General features: G+C 48.4%; 3 protein-coding genes across 3 annotated transcripts; 1 reads left to right on the top strand and 2 right to left on the bottom strand.

Moving 5' to 3' along the window:
* Nucleotides 1–577: 577 nt before the first annotated feature.
* Nucleotides 578–2352, bottom strand: TRV_01360 (homeobox transcription factor, putative; the record flags this gene model as incomplete). Its single annotated transcript, XM_003024483.1, has 2 exons — nucleotides 578–1939; nucleotides 2002–2352. 2 exons carry the CDS (start codon nucleotides 2350–2352, stop codon nucleotides 578–580), a joined length of 1713 nt encoding a protein of 570 aa, XP_003024529.1.
* Nucleotides 2353–5340: 2988 nt separating this feature from the next.
* TRV_01361 (uncharacterized protein) lies at nucleotides 5341–6108 on the top strand (the record flags this gene model as incomplete). The annotated part of the gene is made up of 1 exon (XM_003024484.1): nucleotides 5341–6108. The coding sequence occupies one exon, from the start codon at nucleotides 5341–5343 to the stop codon at nucleotides 6106–6108; it is 768 nt and encodes a 255-aa protein (XP_003024530.1).
* Nucleotides 6109–6971: 863 nt separating this feature from the next.
* On the bottom strand, nucleotides 6972–9448 carry TRV_01362 (C6 finger domain protein, putative; the record flags this gene model as incomplete). The annotated part of the gene is made up of 2 exons (XM_003024485.1): nucleotides 6972–9262; nucleotides 9418–9448. Coding segments are annotated over 2 exons (2322 nt in total), but the record flags the coding sequence as incomplete, so codon positions are not given.
* Nucleotides 9449–9837: the final 389 nt, after the last annotated feature.

The following is a 9837-nucleotide window of genomic DNA, read 5'->3' on the forward strand; positions in this document are numbered from 1 at the left end:
ACAAGGCGGAAGGTAAGGCTTCATTTCCACCAACAGGTGTAGAACTTGGCCGATGGGTGTCAACATTGTTTCCCCCGACCCCCAGATTAACCTGCTCAAGATCGTCCCCGTTCAAGCTCGGTAGTGCAAGTTGATCCTCCGTAATTGCAGGACAAATCATCGGTAGTAGCTTCTCGGGCGAGGGGGGCGTGTCAGTATGGATGGCTAGACCGCTCAATATTATGCAATGTTCCCAAATTCTACTGAGGGCCTCCAAGATGGTGAAGCGGGTTTCAAGAATCAAAGGCCAAAAGCATTGTATCATAAGCGATGATGCGCTGCAAGCAAGGATGGCTCTGCAGTTCTCCAGAAATGGTCATCAGGCTCATACACTGGACTGCTGAGGAATTGTATCAGGAGAGAGAGAGAGAGAGCGAAAGATGAATAATTATCCTGTTGATAATGCGCCCAAAAGAAAAAAGGTATCCCTATGTAAGACAAACATCCTCCAAGAAGAGAAACAAAAAAGAGAACAAAAGAAAAAAGCAAATGCCGTTATTACTCAAACACACAAGTCATAAGATCGCTCTATATAGCTTCATTTCCAAGCCCCCTGGCTCAAGGAGAGTAAACCCTGGATGCAGTCAAGATCCTCTTCCTGGTTCGAACTTGTGCTGGGGAGAGATGGCTTCCCAGTAAGTCCGGTGTCCTTGTTTTTGTCGTGGTCCTTTCGAGGAGATGTCATTCCCCGCCCAATAATTCGATTCCCCTCGCGCCGAGCGTCCCCTGATGTCTGAAGAACACGATTCTGCGGGTGGGCGGTGGGATGTAGTCGACGGCGACGAGGGCCAACATTCTGTGTACCTGGGAGCCAGTTTTCCTTGTCGGAGTCACCGTTGTGGAAATCTGTTTTGGGCTTCATTTTTTGGTTTCTGTTGCCGTGAGAGCTGTTAAGTTTGGCGGTGCTAACAGTTTCTAATGATGGTTCAGTCTCTAGCCGGCCAAGGGAGGACACAGCGCGCGATAGTTTCTTTCGCTTCTGGGGTGGGCTAGCGGGTAGCAGTGAGTTCGGAAGATTAGCACATGGCGATAATATACGTGCATTCGCATTGGAAACCCTCCTGCAAGAGAATCTGGCGCTTCCACTCCGGTCAGGTGTAGGGCCCGTTCCGAGTTTAGGTGAGGAGAGAGCGCTACGCGCGTCTGTATCACAGTACAACTCCCATCTGCGTAAATCTCGAGACCGACCAAATATATCAGCAGCGTCTGGTGATTTAGATCCAAATGAGACGGCACTGCTAGTCCGTCGAAGGCTTCTAAGTCGGGACTGAAGAGAGAGGGGAGTCGAAGTACGGTTTCGTGAAGGAGAGGGTGACGGCTCTCCTGCCGTTCGAACAACTGCTTCACCGTCTGCAGAGAAAGCAATTCTCAAAGAATCGCGAATCTTAGGAGGAGATGGGGTCTTCTCATCTTCGCCACGTACCACTGCCTCGCCATCAAAGGAAAGAGAAAGACGAAGAGATGGCGAGTTCGTGGAGCCAAATGATCTTCGTCCATTTTCAAGTTCACCAACTTCTAGTCCGCTGATGCCTGAATCCGCACGCTTCCTCTTACCGGAGGAAAGCTGAGCACGTAATCTTGGTTCACTGATGGCAGAGCAAAATCTACACTGGTTTTCTTGAGATTTGGCAGATGTAATAGAAGTTTGTGAGCTTTCGAGCTGTGACGATGCGATATTGTGTTCACACTGGCAGTTGGAAAAAGACTGAGAGGGTGTGCCCAGTGTATTACCGTAGGAATCATCGGCGTTTGAATTCAGGTTTCCATTCTGTGTGTTTGGTGGACTAGCATCTACGGTTTTTTGAGAGTTTTCGGGTTCTTGTGTATTCGGGGATAGTTCATTCGGATGCAGCGGTTTGGATTTTCGCCTGTCGTTCTGCCTTCTGTTCTGAAACCATATCTATAATGCGGGGATTGTTAATGTCTGGCAGGTGACGACGAGCCGACCGACTGAGACCGTACCTGAACTTCCTTATCTCCTAAAGAGACTCTGCTGACGATGCTCGCTCTGGTGGCCTTGTCAGGCTTTGGATTCAATCGGTATTCCGCTTCTAAAATAGCATGGTCCTCGGGGCTGCCGGTCTCAGGGTTAGTTCCATACCCTTCGCATGGTGAGTATAGCCAGGACACGTACCTGGTGCGCCGACGGCGCTGACGGATGTACACCTTACTATCGACTTTAGGTGGAAGATCCTGCGTCAATGTCTTGTTGGAATGTATTAGAAAGGAGTAGTTGTTGCCAGACTCTGGCTCAGTCGCGACGGTGGAAGCAGCTGTATCGCCCTCATGGCCCGTCTGACGCGAGTCATTCATGGCGTAGATATGATATGCAGGCTAGGTCAACGGAGAAGAGTAGCGAGAGGAGAGGGAAAAGGAGAAGAGGAAGGGAAAGGGAGGAGGAGAATATGAAGCGTCGTCAAAGGCGAGACTCCACTAGTTAAAGTCGTGGTTCCTCCCTTGCTTTCTCGTGTCGCGATAGAACACGCTGAAAACACAAGACGGTACGGGCCCTTGAGCGAGGTATTTGGGTTGGCGCCGATAAGCCCGCTCCGTGCAGGATAATCCGTCCTTTGCCAGCTTATCGTCAGCGAAAAAAAGACCCTGGCGGTTTGTTATCTTGGCCGGTCTCGATAGCGCGTTCTTCCGAGGCAGACTTTAGACGAATAAGTCCCGGATCAGGAGATGAGAAACAACCCAGAACTTTCGCGGACCCGGTCGTATATACGCTTTAAGCACCCCCAAGTATCCTCCGCCAGAAAGCCGCCCCCTTTGTTCTGATCTTCCGAGGAAGCACTCGATGTCGGTCGTCTTTGGTTGTCTTGTTTGCGTCAAAATAAAAATAAAGTCTAGACGCGCTAGACGCGCCCGATAAGCGCGAAAGACAAACGCGGTCGGGAGATCTTAGAGTATCACGTGATGGGTTTCTAGCACACGGAAGCAGCGTTTCGAAAGACACCAAGACGCGTTCTGGCGCTTTTAATACCGTTCTCTTAGAACAAGTTGGCTGCATTAATTCTTGAACTCCACCCATACTTCATTTACTGCCCTATGAAGGTGAGCAATCTTTCTGGATCAGAATTATCTTGCTAATTTGCTCGGGGTTTTATCCATGATTGCAGACCTTTGTTACAGTCTTACAGAGAGTGCTCCATTCTTGGAAATGAATCTCAACGCTACCTACCATGCAATTACTCCGTTTCCTGCGAAAGATCCCGTGCTCTTTTCTCGATATCCTGCTTGACACCTCCATACCTAGGGCAGTGTCCGTCGCCGCTGTTGACCGATTAGTTTACCTACAACATGGGTAATCAGGTGCTAGACATTCATCCGTTCTCCTTTGGCTCCCGCATAATGAGGAAACGTACTTGAGCTTTACTATAGAGTATAGGGCATTTACTTACCCGCAAGGCCCGCCGTGCTTCGGCAAAATTTTTAAAGGACACGCCAGCATGGGATACAGCATACATCCCTATTGCCTCTTCGTACTACTCTGCCAGGGGAACGGTGACAAGATCATTGGCCGACTGACTAATGCAGTGGCTCAAGTACATTTCCTCTCAAGACGCAGACTATCCCTCTCGAACGCCCTGTATTATCATCCGTATCGCGCTCTATTTTGGCATAATGTCATTTCTCAAGAAACCTCTCAATACACCGTGAAGGGCCAACTGGCAAAGCTAGTGCACCTGCCAGGTGTATACCCGATAACTAACGATATTTCGGCCCAAATGTACGCCTAGCAGACAGTGAATTCACATACAAAAGATCTACGTCGTTCTAGTCTTTGATTTGATGGAAGTTTTTTTTGACACGATTATTTTGACTAAAAAAGCTCGAGCGCTCACCATGGTCACGCCAAGAAATGCCCAATAATTAAGAAAACAATTACTCCGTATATCCTGATATCCCTTGTCACTAGCTCGTACTAATAGCTCCCAAGGTTTTATATGAATAATTTCTCCATTCCCATGATCTGTTTTTATTGCCATCCTCAATACTGAGTATATCTGGTTGAGAAACAATATTTATTTCCCGAGTCCCTCAACCACCTAGTTGTGCCTTTGCGACAGAATAAGCGTTCAACCTTTCCGCTTCCGGCTTGGCAGGGCCAGAAATTGTGGGTCAAGAACCACTAGCGTAGAGTCTAACTAAAGGGGAAAGTTGATCACGCTCACAACAAAAGCTAAGATGATATTTGTATTGAGTTACCTCGTAACCTGGCTATAATTTGGTCTTAAGTGGTTTAACGTCTCAACAGCACAAGCGCTCTAGTAGGCCCTTTTCTCATGTCCTCCCACTAGTTGCGGAAATGCCAATTCTATAACTGGCTAATTTTCAAGCAATCAAGTTATTTGCCAGGTCAGACAGCCACAGAACTCTCTGTTGGCTAGCTAGCTAGTTATTTAGGGAGCTTGGATGAGATACAAGCCAGTACTAGCCTAGTTTAGTAGCCTATCGTTGCATATCAAGTCTTCAAACGTTCGTGTTTGGCTCCACCGTAATACAACGTGCATATTCTAGTGATTGAGGAGATTCAACCTGCAGTTGAGTTGTTCTCCCTAGGTTGCCCAGGAATATTTCTCCGCATTTATTATCCATTAGGGTTGTCGTGGTAGCATGTAAATTGCGAAGAGAACCTTTATCGCGCTGTTGCGACATCTTCTATTCTCTCACAGAGGAAGGCTTCGAGGAAGAGATGGCCTTACTCAAGATATTTAAAAGAGCTAAGAAACCATGGGGTTATAGTTGGCGGTCCTCGTCAGTTTTCACAGTGGCATGTGTCGTCGTAACACTGTTTGCAGGTATGGCTTTTGTTCCTTAAATCGACATAAGATAGCAATTTCTTCCATGAGTGGCATTGAGAACCCCTCTGACCACAGTCCGTAACCTTTAGAAACGTTCACCCACGGTTTCGTGATACCTATCCTTCCGTACATTCTCGAGAAGCGTAACAATGTCGACCCTAAGGATACTCAGCAGTTTACGTACTTGATACTCACGACTTATGGCGCCACGGCAGTGATATCAGGACCTGTGATCGGGCAGTTGACGGACAGATTTAAGTACCCTAAGATAATTCTGGCAGTTGGGCTAGGAGTCGCGTTTCTGGGGACAGTTATTCTTGCAACTTCCACAAATCGTATGAAATTATAACCCCAGTTGGCACTTAAATAGGAGCGAGACTGACCATTCCCATTAGTTATAAATGTTTTCCTTGGGCGCATCATACAGGCCGTGGGAAGTACGGTATCCCAGGTCGTTGGGCATGCAACGCTTAATGATGTTGTTAAACCACAGAATATGGGTATGATATTGGGTATGGTAAACGCCTTTATCAGTGCAGGTGCATTTTCTGGTCCGGCAATATCAGGTTTCATGCTCGAATACTTCGGATATTGGAAAACCTGGATGATAGTATTCGGGATACTTTCCCTTGATATCGTGTTGAGGTTGTTGTTGATTGAACATCGAAAAATCAAAGATAAGCGGAAACAAGCCAAAGCCAAAAAGGATGAAGAAAGCAGAAATGCTACTTCGTTATCGGAGGGCGTAAACGAATACACCTCACTTATCTCCAACGTTTCAAAGAAACCCTACAATCTCACGAAGGGAATAAGTGATGTGAAGAAAGGCTGTGCATCCATGTTGTCCTTCTACTGGACACTGCTCAGCCAGCCTATGATCCTTATTGGACTCGTGTCCTATATGACCCGGTCATCTCTGATGGCCAGTTTCAACACTACACTCCCCACGCATGTACGAGATCTTTTTGGGTGGGGTAGCTTCCCCGCTGGCATGTTGTTCGTCGGGCTCCAGGCGCCAGGAATGGTCCTTGACCCTCTTTTCGGATGGATCCGAAGAAAGGGCGGAAACAAGATACTCACAGGCCTGGGGTTTATTCTCCTGGGTCCACTGCTCTGGCTTCTCGGGGTAGTGAATCAAAAATGGATGCCATGGTCCGGTTCCGAGGATATGGTTAAGCTCGTATATGTCATTGTCATTGTCTGCATAGGATGCATCCAGAATCTCCCAGCAAGCGTCGGGGCAGCGGAGATAACCGGTAATTAACCCGGAATCATAACCATCACCCCATTAACTAGTTGTGCTATATGCTAACTTTGTGGGTGCTATCTTAGCTGTAATGGAGCATCTTGAATCGGAGACTCCGGGAATATTCGGCATCAAGGGTGGGAATTCGCGAGGCCACTCCCTTTCTAACGGGAGTTTTAATCTGGGCCAGTTCATAGGACCACTTTTATCTGGATCTTTGGCAGATAATCTGGGATATGATAGTATGACTTCAACTTTGTGTAAGTTTCATTCGAAGGTGATTGCTGCGATCAAACGCTGACCTACATTCAGGTGGGATCTGCTTCGTTACATCAGTTTTGACAATTGCCTTTATGAAAGATAAACCATCAAGGAAGAGCTGGTGGGGGTCAAGGTAGGTAATTGGGATCATGATGCAAGTGTTTCCTGGGAGGGTTCTGTTCTGGTGGTTGATGTTTGATGTTGCGGTGCTAGCCCACTCAACGAAGGAGGGGAAGTTGGCGCCTGGCGCTTCGAACCTTAACTAGCTAACTAGTTAACCAACCTAAGCGCTTATTAGTTATGCAAGTAATGACTCCCGTGTATCCAGGTGGGCGATTTCGCCATTTCCACTATTTCATGGAACCTGGGACACAGGTTAATAGGCATCAGAATAATTAATATTAATGACATCTTTATTTCTTTCGTAACAGGTACATCCCTGTAAATCCTTCTCATTTATCTACGCCCGATAACTACCCATGTTCCAAAACAAATACTGCTGAATAAAAGAAAACAAATAAGGAGGGACGGGTGGAAGAATCAAGATATACGCTAATGACGACAATAGATAAAGGGTATGGGTAGGCAGTCTATTTCCTAGTCGTGGAGTATACAATACATTATGGGGGTGGTAGCCGTTCAATCGTATGGTAGTTAGGGTATGATGGTGTTTTCTGTCCCAATGTGGGGTAGCCGTGGTGTTCTTTCATGCTAATTCGTGTGAAAGCAAAGATATTTTTGGGTTTAAAATCAAAGGTGGAGGGAGAGTGGTGGTTAGAGCAGTGAAGGCTCAACCAAGTAGGACTATATTCGAGAGTTAGAAAAAAAAATACGTTCAAGTAACCACCGTTATAAGACATGAAGTACGAACCTTCCCAGCCCCAATCCCCCATAACACTGAGCCAGTGTAGATTGCCTCGAACAGTCCTTTCGTACTCGGGGAAAATACGACATAGGCCTGAAGATCCATCGCCGCGGCTAGATGCTAAGGATACTGTTGGGCTGGGTGACGGTGTTTGATTAAATGTTTCGGGAAGCGTTGTTGATGCGGCCGCATTGATATCGTCAGCTGTGAAGACACGAGAATCTTGCCTGCCAGCAAAGACAAGTGGTTCTATTACACTGTCATGGCGGCTGCAGGCCCCTGATACCGGCGTATCGAGAGGTAGAGAGTATATGTCAGATTGGTGGTTCATCATAGCAGCTTTGCGAGCGTCTCGACGCTTCCAAACTTCGCAGACAACTTCTATGCACCGGTCGATATTTCCAATCGCCATTCGTTGTTGCATTTCTGCCCAGCGAATTCTTGCCCAGTTTCTATCTTCCTCGCTATCGGTTTCACAGCTGGCGACTAGAAGTGGGAATATCTGGACGACAAGAGTCCGGGACCCCAGAGGGATAGTGGCGAGAGTGACAAGAATCCGGTTGGCTAGTTCACTTGTAGACTCTGAAGGTATTTCAGGGACAGCTAGATGCAGGTGGAGCAGAATCGCCCAGCGGTAGGCCTGGGCGGTCTGGAAGCTGTCCTGGATATTGGATGTTGGGTCTTCTGGCGGTTTGAAATACCTCGGAGGAGCCCATTGTTCGATGAGTGTTTTGAGCTCCATCGCCTGGGAGACAATAGCAACCGAATTCATTGGGACCTTACGAACGTTTTGGACCAAGACAGCAACACGGCCGATTAACGGGAATAAGCTGGCCGCGCAGCCTAATAAAGGGTCGACTTCGTGTACTTGTGGGGTGAAAATAGGAGGAAACGGAATCTGGTCGAACCCGGTGTCTTCACGGGAGGTTAGCTGGGCAATGACTGCAATGTACATCCAGCCGTTGTATAGAAACATCAGGCGGGACTGGTCGTTAGGTGAAAGTGGCATGTGGGTGTGCCTGGCGACGGCCCTGTCAAACAAAACTTTAGCTCCGCGAAGATGATGTACCCCAGTTGAGACATGCGTATCCCATGTATCCGCAAATGCGAGAGCGAGCGTTGTAGCCAAGGCCGCATCTATATTCATGCTTTCTATATCGACAGCCAGCGTTCGGACGCTCTGGCGCATGTGGTCCATCCCAAGGTATTTGAATGAAGCATTTTCCTTGGTTGAGTGAAACGCAGCCATCGCACATACTGCATGGTATAGTGCGGGTGTATCTCGAATTAGAGGAGCCACCGCTGTCCGCCACGGATTCTCAGCTACACCATCTTTGATTGAGAGAATACCACAGGTGCGCCGGTCGAATCTAAGGAGGAGCATTTCGGCACTGTCTGCGGCGAAGTTTATCGGTGAAGGGATGGGTATGCTATGTATCTGGGATAGTGATCCCGGTCGTTTTCTTTTGAGAGTGATGAGGTCGCCGGGAATGTCCTGTCGAATAACCCCTTCAGCGTTGTCATCCTCAGAGTCCGCGAGCGGGGTGTGAGATCTTGATGTGAAAGGTTGCGTTTCTGATGTGAAGGTTGGAGTAAAAGCCCCAGAAGATTGAGGGAAAGGTACGGCCTCCTGCCTGGCTACTAGGCTCTGCTGCAGCTGGATGCCAGATGCAGTCTCAGGGCCAGAAGAAGCCTTCCCCTGAATATCCAAACCCTCTAGCAGCGGCGTTACCCGGCTGTCAAAACTTGCACAAGATCCGCTCGCAGAAGGTGGGGCCTCCACTGCCGGCGGTGCACGCGGCATGTCCTCGGCCGTGACATTGATAAAACGGCATTTGTACTGCCTGACACATTGCGACTCTCGTTCTTCTGTATCTGACCTTTGGGTCTTTGGTTTTGATTTTCCAGTATAGCTAGACTCCTCGAAAGACAGCCATTTGTAGCTTTTCTTATATCCACCGCAGGGGACGTTTCTCTTCTGGCATTGAAGGCACGTAGGTTTCGTCTCGTCACATTTGAGTCTCTTTGCCTTGCAAGTTACACACCCTATAGGAAGTAGAGTTAGCACGGACGACGACAGGCCTTGTGTATGATATATCAAAAAGGCAAAGCTGGTTCTTAGCCCCCCTAGTAGTCACTATTTGGAGGGGTATACGTAGTATAACTCCCAACTTTTTGGGAGGAGGACTGGGAGAACATACCGTTGCGGCTCTTTGACTGCTTCGGTTTGTCCTGTGCCGGACTACTAGGGGCAGGCGGATCACACGATTGAGCAGACGGGGGACAGCTAGGCTGCCCGCGGACGGTTGCAGCGTCCTGCTTGAGGTCGCAAGGTCGAGCAGCGTCGTTTGAGGATGTGTCCATGGAGCATCGGGCGGCGTTCACGCCAGTCCACAGAGAGATAGGATAGGAAGACACAAGGCTTATATCTAGCTACATGGTCCTCTTCTCCGCAGGATGCCTGGACAAGGGGGGGGGAGTAGTAGTAGCTCGAACGCAGCGCCAGCAGCCAGCAGCAGCAGGTTTCCTAGCGCACAGCCGCCTGTTTCCTCACTGTCTGGCCTGAGAGGAACGACGGGCTTTCTTTCTCAACTCTCTCTCACTCTCTCAGCCCTTTTCCC

This window comes from Trichophyton verrucosum, assembly GCF_000151505.1.
Source record: "Trichophyton verrucosum HKI 0517 chromosome Unknown contig00111_1.f1.exp, whole genome shotgun sequence".
Classification (NCBI taxonomy): Eukaryota; Fungi; Ascomycota; class Eurotiomycetes; order Onygenales; family Arthrodermataceae; genus Trichophyton; species Trichophyton verrucosum.